This window comes from Sylvia atricapilla, chromosome 3, assembly GCF_009819655.1.
Source record: "Sylvia atricapilla isolate bSylAtr1 chromosome 3, bSylAtr1.pri, whole genome shotgun sequence".
NCBI lineage: Eukaryota > Metazoa > Chordata > Aves > Passeriformes > Sylviidae > Sylvia > Sylvia atricapilla.
Genome location: NC_089142.1, coordinates 103,234,445 through 103,253,962, shown reverse-complemented (window position 1 = coordinate 103,253,962; position 19,518 = coordinate 103,234,445). Strand labels below are relative to the sequence as shown.

At 42.9% G+C, this 19,518-nt stretch overlaps 1 protein-coding gene across 1 annotated transcript in view; it reads left to right on the top strand.

The window, feature by feature from the left end:
- The window catches only part of SPRED2 (sprouty related EVH1 domain containing 2), a 58,054-nt gene that overhangs the window by 24,844 nt on the left and 13,692 nt on the right, over positions 1-19,518 (top strand). The window contains exons 2-4 of the mRNA XM_066316470.1: positions 7,591-7,768; positions 9,112-9,280; positions 12,011-12,075. Of these exons, the coding sequence (XP_066172567.1) occupies positions 7,591-7,768; positions 9,112-9,280; positions 12,011-12,075 (412 nt within the window). The remainder of the gene's footprint in view (positions 1-7,590; positions 7,769-9,111; positions 9,281-12,010; positions 12,076-19,518) is intronic.

Genomic DNA, 19,518 nt, shown 5'->3' with positions numbered 1-19,518 from the left:
TGAATCACGCATGGGGGGAAAGCCTGCCTGCCTTCCCCGGGGTAAACCAGCACACACAGGGAGGCTGCTGGTGGCAATGCTGCTAAAAAGGAGCAGCAAAGGTTTAAAATGCAGAGGAAATGGCATCCCCCGGCAGGTAAGAGTGCTCTGGCTGCACTGTAATTCTGTATTTTTTTTTTATTATTATTTTTTTTTACTCTTGGGGTTCTTCTTTCCTCCGCCTTCCCCCATCTGCCCCCACAACCCTTCTGAATATTGTCTAAATCAGCATGTAATTTGTCATTGAATATGTATGAATTCTTCTGTGAAATGCAGCGTTTCATTTATGGTTGCGTGTGAATTTTTTTTTTTTTTTTTTTTTTTGTCAGAACTAATGGTTTACCATTCACCCTTTCTCTAAATACCAGTAGGAAAAATAGTTGCTACCTGGGAAGCTGCTTCCCTTGATGTCCCTCTCCATGGACATTTGATGGCATAGGGGACTTATAAAAAAGGTTGAAGGCAAAAACTAGTACATGATGGTTTTGATATAGCCAAGAATGTCTTTTTTTCTTTTTTTATGTTCATTTATCTGGCAAAAGATGAAAACCCTTTAGATTTAGACTGCAGTTATCCTGCTTACTCCCTCACCCCTCCTCTGATAGAGACCCAGCTGGAACTGAGTCACAGAATCATTTTATTTTTTTAATATTTGCAAAATATTATCTACTCCTCCTAGTTATAACATACGTGTCATTGAGGATGTTTACAGAGGGATAAATACAGTTGTAGTCTCCACTGATCAAAATGGAGGAGAGTGGGGGAAAATTCAACTTCCTTTGGGTGAACGAATTTTTTTTCTTTTCTTTGTAAACTTGGAGTTTGTAGGAATACTCTGTATATGTTTGTCTGCACACATAAGCATTTTTATGGAGTGCAGATTCTGTGGTTGTCAATTGGGGTGGGGTTTTTGCTAAGTATTGCTGTCCATTAGCTAACATAGGATAGCAGGAGTGGATGGTTATGGTCAGTTTATGTTAGAAAAAAAATTAGGGCAGAACTTGGTTGTGGGGTTTTTTTTGAGCTGGGTGGAATCAATTCAGGATGCAGATCTTACGAATCTACCTGTTTGGCTAGCTAAACTTTTATGTGATTTTTTGCTTATCTTACACGTGATATAAAGCAAATACTATCTGTCATGCAACAACAATTTATTACTCATTACTGTAAATGATGGTGCTAATTATCTTCCTTGTAATCTGTTAATATTTTATACTCCTGCATGAAAATAGGAGGACTTGAGGCTGCAACTCTTGCCTGTACTTCATGAGGTGCAGGGCAAATTATTCAAATATATTGTGCTGCTCCTTTTAACTTCTCAAGATGTATCACCGTGTGCACCTACAACCATTTATTGCAAAACTGATCCATTCAACAAATTTGGAGGAAAGCCTTTATTAAGAGATTTCACTGAATGGTTGCTCATTAAAAGTTTTGTCATTAGTATGCGTGTCCCAGTGATGTCATGACTGCCTTTTAGGAAAAAAAAAAGTCAAACATTGTTTTGTGTGTTTTTGTAACAAGCTTTCCTGTGACTTTTGATAGCTCTAACACAGTTTGAACAATGTTACATAAATGCTTCAATACAGACACAAGTCGTAAGTTAATCTGCTCTAGTGCCGTTAAAATGTCATTTTAATTCAATATTGTTTATTGTTTAATAAGCTGATTTCTGGGGAGAGACCTGAAATTCCGTGTGCTTGAGCTGCAACAGTGGATCTTTGCTTGCCTATCAGCGTGCTTGTAAGCCAGCTTTTTTACCTAAAAAAGCTGCTTCCAGTTCATTTGAGGTTTTGCCCACGTGTACAGCGCTTTGTGGGGATCACTGGGCAAGTCTGGCACAGGAAAGGATGTTATGCTGGCCAAAAAAAATGGATTTAGTCCATGCAGGACTACATAATAGGTATATTTTTGAATATATATATATATGTATGTATTTCAGGAATGAATTTTCATGTACTTCCTGGAAGGATCTGAACTAATTAGGGGATTATGAAATCCCATTTGAGGTAGTTAGGATAGAGCTGTTTCTCGCAAACTCAATAAAATCAGCCTTAAATGTTGAACAAACGTTTTGGTGAAAGGGTTCCTTTGTTCCTCGCTGCCTCGGCATTTAAGGGAGATGTGGAGGCGGGCGGCTGGGTTGTTGCAGGTGTCTTGGTTTTTTGAGAAGTCCTTTTTCTTCTGGAAGGAAAAAAAAAAAAACCCCAAACCAAACAAAACTGCTATTAGTTTTTCCTATGGAGGATTTTTTGGATGCTCTGCAGCACTGGAAGCAAACCCAAGCTTGGCTGTGGAGTCCTGACCCTTCTTCATTTTGCCTTTGGGGCTGCTCTGGGCTCTACCAGCATCTCTGGAGCAAGGAATGTGGAGCCTGAATTGTTTGTATTTACTCTTGAGTGCGTGGAAACTAAAATTTCCCCGGTGCCCTTTTATCCTGGTGGTATTTGATTTGAAAACCAGAAAAATACAGGTTGCAAATTGGTTATACAGGAGTTGGGTTACAGGTACAGTGGTTCTTTGTTCCTGGTATGGTGCAGAGGTGAGGGCAAGGAAAACTTTGGGGAGTTTTTCCATGGTTTTCTTCAGATTCCATTCTAACATTTGATCTGGCCAGAGAGGCACAGATGTCTTTTTTTCATTGGTGATACTTGATGAATAAGTTTCAAACCTGCTGGAAATCTAAATGGTATGGAAATATCGACTTAATTTGCTATAGCTGCATACTCCCAGAAGTTTTTTTTCTTTCGAACAAATGGGTAAATTGGGATTTGAAGAAGAAAATGCTGGTTATAATCTGCAGATCTGTCACCCGTGCTAAAAGGTTCATAAACTGACCGACAGATCAAGGAAATGGGACTCCAAAAATAGCAGCTTTTAATGTCTTCACCAAAATGTCCCTGCTTTCTGGCTGTGGGATGGAACTGCAGAGAGCAGCCTCACAGTACAACTTGCAGTAATCACCTGGGCAGAATGGGATGGTTTTAACTCCAGCTGTTGGAGCTGCTGAGGCAGAGAAAACACCTGGCACTGTGAAATACATCCAGATCAGCCAGAGACAGGTTATGCCCCAGTAATCATAAAGTTACATCTGTTTGGATCCAAATAGTTTAAATTGTGTTTATGTGCCTGGTTCAGCTGAACAGCCTGACCTCTGCTGCTGTTGCATTAGCAGCCTCCTGCTGTCCTTCCAGCTCTTCCCTGAAACCTGGGAACTGGGAACGTCAGTGCAAGACAGAAGTCCATAATGTTGAAACCCATTATATGCAAATACTTCCTCTGAGACCTGGATCTCTCCTGCCTTTGTGAGTTGTAGAGTCAGGAAGGGAAGAAAATATCGAAGTGCTTTATGGCAGCAGCAGCATGGAAGTTTATGAGGTTGTATTTTGGTCAAGTAGCTTGGCTAGAGGGGAAAAATATTGCTGAGTTATGGACGGTGTCTGGGAAGTGTTTTAGATACTAAATGTGACTTTAAAAAAAAAGTAGTAAATGTGGTAGGTTGGACTACTTTTTTCCCCGTTGGGATTTTTAGACATCTCAGATGGTATTTGCAGTTGCTGCTTTGGAAGCAAAGTGGAAAAGAAGAGCAGCTGGTGGAAGGGAGTTGTCTACTTTGACCCTCCTTTTATGAAGACAGTGGTGAAATTGAAGCGTTAACTGAGGAGTGAATTGTTTGGTGTTTAGTCCTGGATGCAGGATTGCAGCCCTAAGCCCTCACCAGCCATACAAAGGGGCTGATGGCTTTGTCCCCATTGCTGTTGCTGGAGGTGATGTGGTTTATGTCTGGGAGCACAGGATGGTGGCACCCCACGTGTACATGGTGGGGGACAGCACTTCTGCCAGCCTCAAATGTCACCTGTCTCTTAGAGACACAAATGCTTTGTGAGTTGGACTAGAGATATCAAACCCGGGCTTTAGTGATGACAGAGGTGATAAATATTCAGTCACTTCTTGTTTAGGAAAGTTCTGTGTCCTCCAGAAGGGCAATTACACACACTCTGTTTTACTTTTACAGATACATGTGCATAGCCACGAGCTATAATTTTTAAAGGGCTCTCTTTTCCTTCCAATAAAAACAGCACATGCTTTTCAGCGCTACCTTTACTCCCCAAGTTCATTCTTCTTTTTTTTTTTACTCAGGGTGGGGCAGGCAGACAACCTGGAGCAGCCCTGGAACATGCTGGCTGGCTGCCATGCAGCTGGGTAATCCCTTCAGATACTTTCTTCCCAAGTTTTTAAGACTGTTGTAGACAAATCTGTGGGGTTAAGATAGCATTTAAGAGCATAATTAAGAGCAGTTTGCATGAAACACGTAGAGTGTAGGCCATAAACCCAACAATTAGAGCAGTCTTAAAAGTTTCAAGGATCCAATAAAACAAGGGGAACTAAGGCTACTGCGAGGTTTTCTCTACTTGCTTCATTCTTTTAGCTATCAGTGCCTCATTAATTGTAATGGACCAAATATTTTCGTGTAGCTCGTTAACCATTTCTTGCAAAGGAGTCAAATTGCAGTTACCATACTAAAAATGCAGATGGATGGCTTGAATGTGGTTGTTCCGCTACTCCAGTGCACCAAGGTTTCACCAGGGGCACACACATGGGATTTGCAGATGGCTCTCCTTTGCTCCTCAGGATTTTGGAACGCTTGGAACCAGCCAGAGCCTTGATGCGGTCGCGTAAAATTAAATAGCAAAGAAAATAAACAGCTTTTACACTAAGGAAGCGAGATCCTTATATGGAACTGAAATATTTGAGTACCTCCCAAGTATTTATCAACACTGGCATGAGGGAAAGAAGCATTGCCTATTCTAGGCTTGTGGATGGAAACAGCAGGCAGGATTGAGACGTAGAAGACCGGAGGAAGCTGTGTGTAGCCTTGAAAATTCAACCCTGCAGCTTCTGAGTCCTAATCCAGCGATTAAACCAGGATGTCGAGCCCTCGGAACCCTTAACCACCTCCTTGCCTTTTATCTTTCTTTTTTCCCTGAGTCCCTTGGCACAGGCTGGGCTTTGGGAAACGTGCCTGTGGCTGGAGCAGAGGGGCTCTGCAGGGAGCCCAGCGTCACTGGTGACTTTTGATCGTGCAGGAAAGCCTGCCAAGGGATTACATTAATTGAGCCAGAGCTCTGCCCTCCCTGCCAAAGGTGAAACCTTCTGCTGGACAAGGCTCTTGTCTAATAGGGGAGCAGAGGTCATCTTGCTGGGGTAGGGGGGTGGAAGCTAGATTTTATGGCTTAATATATTTAAGGAGGTTGGTCTTTGGAATGGGAAGAGCACAGTTTAAATGGTGTTCTCTCAGCATGTGGTGGCAGTTTGTAAGGGCCATAGGTCATAGATAGATCTGGATATTGAGAGGAAAACCATGTGGCTCTGTGCCCCACCCGACTGTCATTGTAATGGGCAGGGATAGTCATGGCAGCTAAATTTAGTGTATAGGTATCCAGTAATACTCAAATGTAATTACAGACCTAGAGAATTCACTGAGAGATGATGGAAATGCGTAAAGAACTGTCAGGAATCACAAAGTACTGAGCAGCTGCTTCTTGCTTGATTTTCCTTTAAGTGGACAATTTCTGCAGCAGAGTAACTCAAGGCAGCAGTACTTTTGGGACAGCCAAAGGCTCCAACTGCTGCCATAAAAGTGAATGGTAAATCCTGCAGGAAGCTGTAATGCCAGTGGCAATTTTCAAGCCTGGAAGGAGAAGCAGCAGTTTCTCTGGATGACTTTTGTGGGAGGATAGGAGGGAAGGTCGTATTGAGCGGCTCTGACTTCAGAAGAGAGCTAAAAATAAATCCAGAAAGGATCCTTGGGGAATAGTAGAAAGATATAGAAACGTATAGTTGGCTTTCTTTTTACTTCATCTGCTAATTGCTAATCCTTATAGACCATATGGGAAAGGTACAGAGAAGAAAACAAAAACTGTCTTGCATAGAAGCAGCTCAGTTTTTGCACAGTAGGAAATTAGCTCAAGTATTTTGCTTATTTCTGAGTATCAGGAAGTCAGGAGATTAAAGTTGCCACTGTAAAAGCTAGAAACGGGTTTTCATTAAAAAATAAAAAGGTAACTGGATCCATTTATAGACACACTTACCCTGTTTACTGTACCAGAAAGCTGCTTTAAGGCAAAAATATTCTTAAAAACATAGTTTCTCAGTTCCCTGAATACCTTGTGTGTGTCAGCCGTGGCAGTGTATCAGATTGGAAAGCTTTTTATCAGCCACTGCAAAGTACTCAGGGCAGCAGGGGATGAGCTTCTAGCATCTGTGCACTGCCATCATTGTGTAGGTCCAGTGAGGAAGTTGGCATATCCATAAAATCAAGGCTGTGGAGAGAAAATTGCAGCATGTGTTTTGTGAGATCTGTGTAGCTGCAGAAGAGATAAGCTGGTCCCAGAAGATGCTCACTGCTTCCCTTGGTTTGTCCTCAGACTGCCCTCAGGTAGGGTCCATGAGGCTGCTTGCTTAGATGTTACATCTGGTTACGTTAAGAGAAAGGGAAGCTTGGAATTGACGTGTTAGCACCTGAAACTGCTGCAAAAATAGTCTGAGAATGAGGCAGTTTTACCTGGTGCAGGGTGAAGAAAGCTACTAGTGCTTGTCATGCTGTACAGGATGCTGGGAAGATACCGGGATACAGGGAGGAATTTCTTTCCAAAAAGGATGATACCTGCCATTGTGAAAGGCTGCCTCTTGGAGCCCCTCTGTGTGTTGATCTTCCTTCTCCTGGTGAGGTCACCTGGTGGCCTGGAGATGGACAGTCCTCGGGCACTTTCCCTTTGCATGTCCCTTTTTCTTGCCCCTTTTGGGGCTTTTCTGCTTCCTAATGACCCTGGTGATGTCCCCAGTAGATGATGGAGCAACTGCTTTGTGGAAAAGGTGGCCTGGAGTCTCTGTGGGAGCTTTTCTGAACCTTTGTGGTGGGCATCTGGATTTTTCCCAGATCTTAGCTGCTTCCAGAGCAGTTTCTTGTGAGGTTAGGATGCTCAGCCTTTCAAAGCCCTGTGAAATGCTGGTGAAACTGTTTGATGGACGTGGTACGGTCCTGATGACCTGAGCTGAGCTGTTTTGCATCTCCTTTCATGTGATGTACAGATGAAAGGGGACATATTTGTGGGGTTTGGTGCTGGAGACACATTTGTGGGGTTTTCCTCATAAAACTGGGGAAATGTGGATGTGGAGGAATTTGAGAGTCGTCTTCAAAAGCCCACTTCATGGATTTGGTCACAGAACCCTTGAAACACTTTGTTCCAGGGTTGTTTGAGCTCCGTGTGTCCTTCCAGCACTTTGGAGCTCTGATGCCCCAAGCTACAGGAGACAAAGAGTGTCAGGTTATTTGGTCTGTGTTGACCTCTGGAAGCCTGGCAGGTTCATCCCTTGAGGTCTGGTGGGTCTCTTTGCTGGAGCATCCCAGGCCATCCACGGTAGAGGTGGACTTCCATCCCGGGCAGGAACTCTCCATCGGGATCAGCGCGGCGCCGTGTGAACGCCCCCCAGAAGGAGAACACAGTGATGCTCACCAAAGGTTGTGTTTTTGTCTTGTTGCCATTGCAGTGACAGCTACATTGTGCGAGTCAAAGCCGTGGTTATGACCCGAGATGACTCCAGTGGGGGATGGTTGCCACAAGAAGGAGGCGGTCTCAGTAGAGTTGGCGTCTGCAAGGTCGCGTACCCCGAGGGCAATGGAAGAAGTGGATTTCTAATCCATGGTGAAAGGCAGAAAGACAAACTGGTAATAGACCCTAATTCAACTTTTTGTCTGTTCTTATAATGAGAATTATCCCGAGTCTATTGCTATTGTATTCTTGTGCAAGTTTGGTTTGTTTTGTTTTGTTTTTTTTTTTTAATATATAAAAAACACTCGTGTATATAATGCCAGATTGAACAAAACAAATCCAATCCTCATCTAGAATTGCCATTTTTTGCTACCTAGGCTTCCACCTGGAAGGAGCAGGTAAATTTTCGACATCCACATGCAAAGATCCCCTTTGAATGAAAAAGGGCCTGTGTTTTTTTTTTCTTTTTTTTTCTTAGACCTAGTGCGGGGGTAAGTGAGAAGTGAATTGAAGTGTAAAGAGCCCATGAAGCCAGTCACATTGCACTGAGTAATGCAGTGCAAGCCTTTTAAAAGGGCCATGAATTATTTATGCTGCGTGCTGTTCAAGGTTTGAACAAGCTGAGTGAGAATATGAAGACAAGTTGTCTCTTATGAATTGACACACTTGGTTTCTCCTGGTAGCTGTTTATCTAAAAAGGAGCTCTCTTCTATCCCTGCACAAATCAAATTAATAAAGCCTTTTCCAGATTTCCAGGGGCCACTTGAAATGTTATCATTTGTTATCTTGTTTTTATGTATTTGATTCTTCTGAAATGCTCTCCTGTGAAGATATGGGCTAGCTTAAAAGCAGCACTTCCTCCACAGGCTCAAAAAAACACATTATTTGAGTCAGAAATGATCTTGCTTTCTGAAAGAATGGTGTTTTAAAGCTGTTTCAATTATGGTCTGTCTTTCACAATGCTGTTTTGCTTAGGATGCTTTTTTTTGACATTATTTGGGAGCCACGCTTACGGTTTTGAGGGGTGGAGTAAGACATGACAAGCCATTCCTGTTGTCCCTGAGCATCACTTTAGAGATGGTTTTTGGCACAGCAGAACTTGAGATGAGTGTCTGGCTGGGGGTGAACAATTTAAAAACAGTGAGGGGAGTGTTGCAGCACCTCCTAGATCTGCTGCTGTTGGATGAAATTCCTGTTGAGCAAAATTATTGAGGGTAGAAGTTCTCCTTCCTCCTGAGCCCCTTGCTAGCTTAACCTGTGCCATGCTGGGTCCAAAACATTCTCCTGTGGTAGGGAACGAGTCTGCTCAAAGCACAAGCAAAAGATGAATGTGCCATGGTTTTGAGAACAATTACAGTGTCTGGTGTTTATTAGTCATAATTTGGTGGGGAAGGATGTTCCCCCTGTGCGAGGCATGACTTGGCTTGCTTTTTGTGTCCAGCCCGAGACGGTGCTGGCTGTGTCCTTGGGGTGGGAAAAGTGACTTTGCTCCTCTTTTGGGGGCTCACGCCCCTCCCAGGTGGTGCTGGAGTGCTTTGTGAAGAAGGACCTGGTGTACACGAAGGCCAACCCCACCTTCCACCACTGGAAAGTTGACAACAGGAAGTTTGGGCTCACTTTCCAAAGCCCCGCTGACGCTCGAGCCTTCGACAGAGGAGTGAGGAAAGCCATCGAGGACCTCATCGAAGGTAGCCTGGGGGTGGATGGACACTTCCACCCTTGGAAGAGTGGGCAGGGGCTTTGAGTTAGGGAGCTGGGGAGAGGGATGTGTTTGACATCAGTTCTTGGGCTTAAAGGTCTCTTCTGCATGTGTCCAAGTGAAGCTGAGGCCCTTACCCTACACTGAGCAAGCTCTAGCTTTTAAGAATTAAGTTTTCGCCTTGAGAGGTGTTACAGTCAAGTATTTTTCAGTCCTGTCTGTCCAGACTTCTCCCCATTATTCATCATAGGCTTGGGTTTCACACTAGTGATGGCCACTCAGACAGCCCAGGCTCTTTATTTGCAACCAAATCTCATCTTACTGAATCTTTGTTAAATCATAGGATTTAATTCCTGCCTTGGTTTGGTTTTGGTTTTCTTTTGCAGTAATTAGTTTTGTCTGCATCCTCTTAGTTGAATGGTAGTTCTTGAAGACTCTGTTGTGTTTTGGGGTGTTGTTTTTTTAATTCTGTAAAAAACGCGTTTGAATTGTCCGCGCTTTGAAGTTGCCATAAATTTTTCCTTTCCACGTTTCATTGCAATCAGGCAATCACAATGCAGCTATAATTCACTTGTACTTTATTTTAATGAAATTTGATTCTTTGTGCAATTCTTTCTTGATTTTTTTTTTAACCATACTACTTTATGTAGGGACTTAGTAGTCCAAAGCCTTTTGCCTTCTCTTCCAGTGTTACCAGGGTATTTTTATATACAGATGGTACATTTTCTGAGGGTACTAACTCAGATATTTGTATAGATGTGTATTCTTTTTGAGGACATTAGCTCCATAAGACAGCCTAATGTTCTGGGTGGCCTGTCCTTACTTTAACATGAGCATGGTAGATACTGGGAGAGAATTAATCTCTCCAGGGCTCCTTGCTGGGAAATACCTCATCAGTTAGAGGAAGGATGTTCTCAGTTCATTTGCTTTTTTCTATGCCATTAACATCAAGAAGTTACAGTAGACTTCCTTCTTTCTTCTTCTTGTTAAAACTGTGAAGCATTTTGAGTCATAAAAGTGATGTTTTATGTAAGTGGCATGGGATTGTGCAAAGTTTCAAGGAAATAATAACTCAGCTGTATTGAGTAGTATTTTGGAGATGCCAATACTTGGCAACTCCTGTTTTGCTGTTCTTGTTCCATTTCACGGTGGAGGTATTTAAAATCAAGTTCTGCTGTATCTCAGATACTTCAAAATCAGCAAATCTATATTTATCCCATTAACAGTACAGGCTGATCCTCATGAATGTGTTCCTCGTTAATTTCCAAATAAGGCTTCCTGAATGAAGAACAATAACTTGCTCATGCACACACAGCGTTGGGCAGTGGATTTCATTTATCATTCATTTTTTGTTCTCATAACTCGATTAAATTCAGCAGGTAATATTCAGCACAACTAAGTGTGCATTCAGAACTTCACTGCAGAAAATCACTGCTTTATTGTGGCTATTTAACCAACAGTTCATTCCCTGTAGCATCAGAAGTTTGGGGCACAGGTACAAGAATGCAGCTCCACAGAGCTTCAGCTTCTTTTAATTTTAAAGCTAATGTAGCAAATGGCACAAATGTTTCCACATTATTCAGTGTTTTAAGTGGGCTTTCACACTTAGCTCTGCACATCTTCGTGATGATGCAACTGAGAGCAGCCCAGGCTGGTGCCAATTGCGTTATATAAAACACGTTATTTTAACAAATTTCCAGAATGAAGGCAGTACAAGCCGTTCTGTTGTGTTGGTCAGGGATGTGCTGTGGCCATAATTCAGTCTAGCAGTGGGCTTCCATGAAAAAAACAGACCTTTGACTTGAAGGTTCTCCCCCCAGCAGATCCTCTTGCTGCACCCACCCTCCTTGGCAGCCTTAGGGTAGATGGAGCCAGTCAGGAAGGGGGTCTGGGCTCTTGATTTGGTATAGGGAGAGGAGTCATTCCTTTTTAGGTACAGCAGAAATTTGGTGTCAAGCCCTGCAATGGTGAGTGCCCCCTTCCCTGAGGCAGTTCTGTGATGTGGGTGCTCACCAGACCCTCGAGCAACTCTGCAGGAACACCTGTGGGGTGAGGAAAGTTTTATTTTGATATGCTTTCCTACTTTTCCAGAAGATTACCTAATGAAAATTGCACCCTAGGATTTTTCTCTTGTCTGTGGTTTTACACATATCAGCTCCTTTGAAATACTTTATGTGGGGCAAGGTGATTCTCTGAGAAGTAGGTGATAACAGAGAAAAGACCTTGTAACAGCTTCAAAAATTAAAAGGAAAAAAAACCCAATCTAACTCTTCATTGTCAAAGTGAGATTCATCTTATTTTAAATTAGAGCCTGTTTCTCCCCCCCAGATTTAGGGAGTAAGTGAAAAACTTATACGTGGTTTCTTGACAGCTGAGAATCAGCCTGGGGCACTGATTAGTACATAGCTTTACCATTCTTGAGAAATTAGTCTTCTGTAATTGGAAGTGGTAACTGCTGTTTTTATCATTGTTAATTAGCATTGGCAGCCACACAGTTGCATTTCAGGAAACACTTTTCCAGATTTTACCTCTCCAATCCAGCAGATGGGTTGGCCTTCCTTCATTTGAGCCACTCTTTGGCACATCTATGACACACAAACCTGCGAGAATCCGAATGTTTAACAGTTTTTTGTTTAAAAAAAAAAAAAAAAAAGAACAACAGAAGTTTCATGGAAATGTCACATGTTTAAAAAAAGCTGTTGGTTTGGATTTTTTCTAGGATCTACAACTTCCTCATCCACCCTTCACAATGAGGCCGAGGTCGGCGATGATGATGTCTTCACTGTAAGTACAAGTCACCCCAAGCCTTTCTCTTTCGTGGTCAGGTTTTAGGGTCAGGTTAAGAAAGGGTTTTTCTTTTTATGCCTCAGGGTTGGCGTTCAGCCACCATCGTGTTTGGACACTTGGGTGTGTTTTATTTGATGGAGGTATATCCTCTACAGAATGTGAGACCTCCTGTTGGCCTCCTGTGGCCATGTGAAAAGCGTGTCAGAGCAGGTGATGTCAGGGGCTAGAAGTGAAGAAATAATCACCCTTGAATTTTTTTTGGCGTAGACTGAGGTGGTGCACACACCTGCTCATACTTCTCTCTGTCCTTGAGAAGCTTCCTGCAGACTGAGGTACATGCTCAAGGAAACAAGGTTTTGAATCACAGTTGTAAGCAAGCAAGCTTTAAAGGTGTTTCTTTCACTCGTACATGGAAAGCAGAAAGTTGTTCTTCAGGTGGAGGAAGGCACAGTGGTGTGGCATCTCTTTAAGCAGCAGTGACTTAAACAGGAGTGAGCTGTTGGAGGTTGCTTTTGTGGATTGTCTAAAATGTGTTATGGAGTTCTGCTGAAACTGAAGTTACTAACTTCAAAAGGAAAGTTAAAAAGTAAAAAAAAAAAAAAAATTAGCTGAAAATGTGACTGGTTAGGATTATTTTATGGACTGCAAACAAGTTGCTCACATTGTATACTTCTTTTTTTTAATATAAAGTTATTTGCTCACCTTAATTCAACCCCCATGTGCACATATTAGTTATTTTACAAATGCCTTCCTTGTCGCAGGAGGGTGACAGGAAAGGGGAAGGTGGGATATCCTCAGTGCAGCAACAACAAACTCAAAATTGTCTTTGGGATATTTCCCTGCATTTTTAGAGTGAAGGAGGAAAAAAATCAGCACAAGCATCAAGCTGCTTGAAAATGACTCCCAGGAAGCATCCAAAGCCAAAAGGTGTTTTTTGAGGGTGGCATTGGGGACCACGTCAGATTCCCTGCTGAGTTTTGACCGGATCTTCCCAAGGGCTGACAGTGTTGTCCACATCTGTCCTTTTGTCACGCTCAGGGAGACAAACAACAGCAGGCAGGGTTAAAAGGTGACTTCCTGCACTCTGCAGGGAAACTTATCATTAGCAGCTGCTTCCCAACTACCTGCCAGGAGTGATTTATAGGCTCTGGGACATGGACAGGCACCAGTGGAGTCAGAGCCTTTTACCAAAACGTGCTGCTTTGTTTCCAAATTCCCTGGGTGAGCTGTGCTCTGCTGGGGGAGGACAGTTCACTCTTGGGGGGTGTGTGTGTGCTCATCAGAAAGTGCCTGTCAAAATGTGCCTTGGATGGGTGTGTGCCAGCTCTCACTGGGTTACATATTGGAATACTCAATAGTTCAAGCCTGTGGAAACAGCAGAGTGTATTTTTTGCTAAAATCTTAGTGGTTGATGTTTAGGCACCACCTGGGAGTGCTCCTGAATTTCTCCACAAGCTCAATCTTGTGGCTCAGTGTTGATTTTTAAACTCAAAAGAATGATTTTTACAAGGAGAAAGAACTTGTTGCCTTTAATAGGTGTTGCTTTACACTGAAAAAGCTGGATGAATCCTGCTCCAGCTGCATCAAAATCCTGCTTTCAAAATGAAGAGCCAGAACTGCAGGAGATTTTTCCCACTCACTTGACCCTGGAGAGGTGACAGGTGACTCCCTGCCATGCAGACATTCATGGGTAGGGTGCCTGATGGAGAAGGAGGAGCAAACTGCTCGAGGGAAACCTCTGCAGGGTTTTGTGATCTCCAGTGTGCAAGAAGGACCTCACTGGTGGTGGGACCTGGCATGGTACTGTTTGTAGGGATGGCACACCTGGGTGGATGGGTTGTCATACTCCAAAAATAAGGCTTTGGGGACATCTCCTTCCCCAATATGTCTTCATGAAGTCTTTCCTTTCCCTGCAGTCCTTAAGCTCTTCAAAGCTCTCAACTTCCTATTTATCTGGTAGGTTATGGTGAAGTATGAAGACTGCATAAGCCAGAAATAACATACTGAAGCACAGAGCAGTTTAAAACTGGAAGAAATTGATAGGGCTGTGAAATGTTTTATTTTTACCCTTCTGTTCCATTCTTTCTTTGCACATATTTTGATTTGTGTATCACAGTCCATTGGGTCATCCTTCCACACAAAGCTTCTCTACAACTTTCTGTAAACTCTTACCCAGCCACAGCAGTGGATTTTTTGGGTTTGGTTGGGTTTTTTTTTTCTCTGTTTTAAAGAGAAAGTACATTTGTTCTTTTTTATTTCCTAAGGTAGTTATTAAAATCTTTACAGTCCTCCCCCTCTCCCACACATGCATGAATAAACTTAACTGCGTGCGGCAGAATTTTCCAAAGCATCTGCATGATTGAGTCATTTAATCAGTCATTTACCCGTCTCTGAAAATCTCAGCCATGGCTGCTGCACTGCTGCCTCAAATATTTGGCCTGAAGTCCTGCTCTTCTTGAAGATATTTCAATCTGTCCAAGCACAGCCATCCAAAACTTCGCATTTCTGAGGCTGCTTCGTGGCCGGCCACCTCAACTTCATTGTGCACAGATGTTTGCACCAAGGTGATGCTCCCAGCTTTAGAACCACCCTTTCATTACATACAAGCCCTGATTCCCATCCAGCTGTTGGCTATTGATTGACACAGGGCTTCTCTAAAGCCCCTGATGGTGTCAGCTCCAGTGTGGCCCGGTGGGATGTGTGTGGTTTTGTGTGTGTGACTGGTGCATCATCCCCTCTGTTTGTTGTGCAGCCCTTGCAGGCATCCTGCAGGTTACTTCCGTGGGGAGGAGAAGGTTTGCCCCTGAGGCAGAGCTCTCCTGCAGGCTCTGACCTTGCCTGGCTTAGTGGAGGATCACTTTCTTGTATCAGAAGGCAGACTTTGTTTTGGGGTTTGAATTATCTGCAGCTGTGGCTGTGTCAGTAGCCTCCTCCCAGGACTGTAACTTGCAGAGCTAAGATGATAACTCGGGCAGCAATATCCTGCCCCATCCCTATGGTAAACACTCCCCATCAATCTTTCTGAGGCATGGGTTGTGTCTTTAAAAACAGGACTTTGCCAGTTAATACCTTTCCTGTGGCTTAGACCTACAGCAAACAACCTGTTGTGAAATTCATACCTGACAAGGGCAGGAAACAACAGTCTATAGAGCTAAATGTCACAGCCTCAAGCTGAAAAACGCTTGTTTCTAAAATGAAATCTCCATTTAGGGGTTTTAACAATACGTAGTTGTGTTTCTGGAGTTGCAGATCCTCTGAAGAGCCCATAAATGTTTTCCATATGTTAGCAAATAAATTTCTTCTGTCTTGTACATTATAAATCGTCCTCTCAAGAGATGCAATCTGAGTAAGACTGGCCATCCGTTCTGTCTCCTGTCATTGCAGCAGGCTGAGTTGTTCTGTTTGTCTTCATCCTTCCAGCCTGCATCTTCAGCCTTCTTTAATTAACATTCATTGCAGAGGTAGGGTTTAATACAGACTGACTGTACTCTGTACTTCCTCAACCACGGAATTTGCCATATAATTGAGTTCTTGTGTAAATTTTTTTCCCCCTAATCTACACTTCTACTTTCAATTACAGATAATAATCCCACATGACCACGAAGTGAAAAATTGTGAATTGATTCCAAGGAAAAAAGGTCAATGTCTTCCAGAGTCTGCAGAGTGCCTGAAATGGCCTCTTTTAGCATCCCATCTGAAAGAGCAGAGGTGTTTGTTCTGAAACCTTATGACCAGTTCAGCTGAAACACCACTCATGTGTTTTTCAGATAAATCTGCAACCTTGTGCCTGCTTTAGTGCTAAAGAAAAGACACCCACTGGCAGGAGGAGCAGCAGCTCCCATGTTTCTTCTGGTTTGTGACTCTAAAAATGACTGCACTCTCCTTTTGCTCTAAGGGAAATGTGAGGGAGAACACAGCAAAACTCAACCTTACTAGGTTTGATATGCATGTTAAAATCTCAGGTGTTTTATGTAATCAATTTTTTTTTTTTTTTGAAGTCAGAGTTTTTGTTCAATTTGAGACTGCAGAGTTTGGCAGTTTGAGCAGGTGTGGTCTAGGGGTGCAGAGTTGCATTTCAAGGTGCACGCACTCAATCTATTGCTTCTCTTGTTGACTCCTGGCTGAAATCTTATCTTGGTTCCCCAACTGCCAGCTGGGGAGAATACTCTCCTGCTTCACTAAGGGAATATGGACAGATCTTGCTGCCACTGGTTTTTCTTTCTGGATTTCCAGCAGAAGTCTTCAGGCTCATGTTTTCACTACCAGTTGTGTGTTTGGAGCAATCCTGTGCCTCTTGGGCCTTTTTCTTGTGGATATTCCTGTGCTTGGAGATGTTTGAGTTAGGAAGTTTGTTGTGTGGCTTGGACACTGCTGACAGTCATTTCAGAGATGGACACGATTACCTCTTCTCCACCAGAACAGTGCATATTGGGGCAGATGTTTGCATTACAGTCTCCCTTGCATCTCTTCTGTTTTCCTAATTGAAAAAACAGATTTATCCTTGCTGCCTTTCCTTGAAACCTTCTGTCTACTTTCATCTCCCATCTGGGCCTCAAGCATGTTACAGCCTCACTGTTAAAATTTATAAGATTTATATTTGTTAGATAAACACTAAATCTAATTTTTCTTGTTGGCTTGGTCGTTTCACATTCAGATGGTTCTTTTAAAGAACAACTGTGGCTTTTTTTTATTATTATTATTATTATTTAAAGAAGACAGTAGAAACCCAGTCCAAATACTTTGAAATATATTTGTAAGGTCTGTAGAATGCTGGGGCATCTCTCATCCCAGCCCTCTATGGAAAATGATGTTGCTGAGAATAGAGCAACACTGAGTTGCAAGATGTGTTTCAGTCAGAAGTTGTGCTCAGAAATTGAGGAGCCACAAGAGCTTGCAATTTCCTTTTTTTCTTCATGCTGTCCTCAAGTAGCAGAAGGGGAAAATGTGTTTTGGAGACACAGAGCTGTCTATGGGAATGATGGGGTTGTCACCTCGAGCGAATCCACCTTGTTTGCTCTGAGCAGGCCAACCAGGGGATTGTCACAGTGACAGGACATGATGGCCTTGGTTCTGTTCTTCTTCCTGCCCAGCAGCCAGCTGTGCTCTGTGTGAGCAGCCAAAGGGTTCATTGCTGCTGGCCACATCCTCTGATGTCTGGATTTTGGGCTTGCGTTGTAAACCACAGCTATTCTAATTCAGATTTTAAAGGGGGGAAAAGAAAGAAAGTACTTGCCAAGAAGAGAGAAATTCACACACAGAAAAACCAGCAGGCTCAAACCCTTCCCTCAAAAATCTGAAAAGGTCCTGACTGTGCACCAGTTTTAAGGCTAGCTGCTTTTTATCTGTTTGGGGTTTTTTCCTGCCTTCGGGTTAGCTTTGCCCACACAAATTCACGTCACTCAATGGGAATGGATACCAGTGCTGAAAGAGATTTTTCAGTAGGGAAGGTCAAGTGGAAAGTTTTTTTCTCTGGCTGTCAGGTTTATTTTCTAGTGTTGTATTTCTCCCTTTCTTTCAGGATCTCTTGTTTCTTTCAAGTGGTGCTGGAAATTAACCCATTTATTTTCTTGCTCTTTTCTGCCAGTACAAGCAGGCTGTACTCACTGATAATTTAATACTATTATCACTGAAACAGTGGTATCATCTGGAAAGGCAGCTGCTCTTTTCCTTAAGTCCTTCAAAAATGTAGAGGCAATTGCTATGTACTTCAGCCTATAGATTGCCCTTGCTTCCTCTTACTCATAACCTGTCATTTGGACAGAAGGATATGTAAAAATTACTGTGGTATGGAGGTACACAGAACATAAAATCTATTTATTCTTGTGTATATGACAGATGTAAGTGAAGAGCTCAGGGGGAGCAGATAGCAAGTTTGAAGGTTTGTTTGCTTCCTTTAAAAGGGAGGAAGGGGAGGAAGGGATCTTGCACAATTTCTGTGTTGCTTTATTGTATTTATCATGAAGGGGTTTTTTGCTTTTGTGTCACTCTCTGATGGGTAAAGCGTGCATTTCTTACTGTAGAGCAAGATTTGGAATTTTAACACAATTCCCAAGTAGACTGAGTTTCAGTTGTTTCAGTGCTGTTTCACTCTAAGTGAATTACAAAAAAGAAGAACAAATTCTTAAACAGAAAGTATCTGAATTGTTGTCAGATATTCTAAATCTGACTGCTGCATGTTTGTCTTATGAAAAAAGAAGTGTGTAGTAATAAACTACATGATGAGTTAAAGTGTGAAGCTGTTTATAAGAGTGTTCCCTTTTAATTCACCTGGAACTGAATGCTGTAGTGCATTTGTGTATTTAAGGCACAAATGTGTCAGAAACAAAATACAACCAAGAGTAAATTGCCCTTTTTAACATACAGTAAAAAGGGGGAAGGTTGGGGTTTTTTTGACTTTCTGTTTTTTTACTTTTGCTTTTGTTCAGCCATGGTTCCCAGGGCATTTCTTTGGTATTATGTAAGGGGGACCTGATTTGAGTGAAGATGCCTACGAAAAGCAAATTATTTTCCAGCCAGCTCAGTATCCCAACCTTGCTTCAGCAGCACAGTCATGCCAGGAGTGAAGTTGATGTGGGGGAGCAGGATTTGGGGTTGCAGGAGTTATTTTAGCACCTATATGAAAGCACAGCTGAAGGATGCTACTTGACTGATGCATCTTTAGCCGCAGCAGAGCAGAGATGGGCTCCTCCATCCCCCTTTTCCTAGCACAGCTGACTCTGTGCTGAGCCAGCCCAGGGAAGTGAACCAAAAACGAGCCCTATAAAAGAAAGTGAATACTTTTCCGGTGGTTTAGCTCCTGGAGCCAGCTCGCTGTAGGGCTGGAAAAGCAGAAGTGCTGGCTCAAGGGAAACTGGAGCTGATGGGCTGAGCAGCAGGCAAAAAAAAAAAAAAACAACTCTGCCATCCCACCAATATTGGTGGTGCCACCTGAAATTCATTGTACACCCCTGGCCTTGGATACATCATCTTCTGCAAGACTTCTGCTCTGCTGCTGATAGAAGAGCAAAGTGGCTCTTGTGTCTGATTTAGGTTTAGGATTTATGGCATTTTCCTCTTCCGTGTTTCTGCTGTGAAATTCATCCTTCAGTTGAGGCAAGGAGATGCCAGGACAGGTGAGGTGCTGTTGGTGGGGCTGTGTTATGGCCGAGTGTATGCTTTTACCTTGAACGCACATGGTTGATGCGCCTGCAGCTTTCCATTAGTTTCCCTCTTTAATCTGTGCTGTGCAGTCAGCCTTTGAAGTGTACAGGTCTTTCTTTCGGCTTCAGGGTGCTTGAAAATTCGACAGAGGCAGAAAATGGCCTTTTTCCATTACTTCCATCTCCAACCTGAGGAAACGGCTTTCAGCAGACAGCTCTCTTAGTGTTGGAACAAAACGCCTTGTCCCAGGGCACTGGCAGGAGGAGGCAGCAGGGACAGCTGGATTTGGGGTGTCTTGGC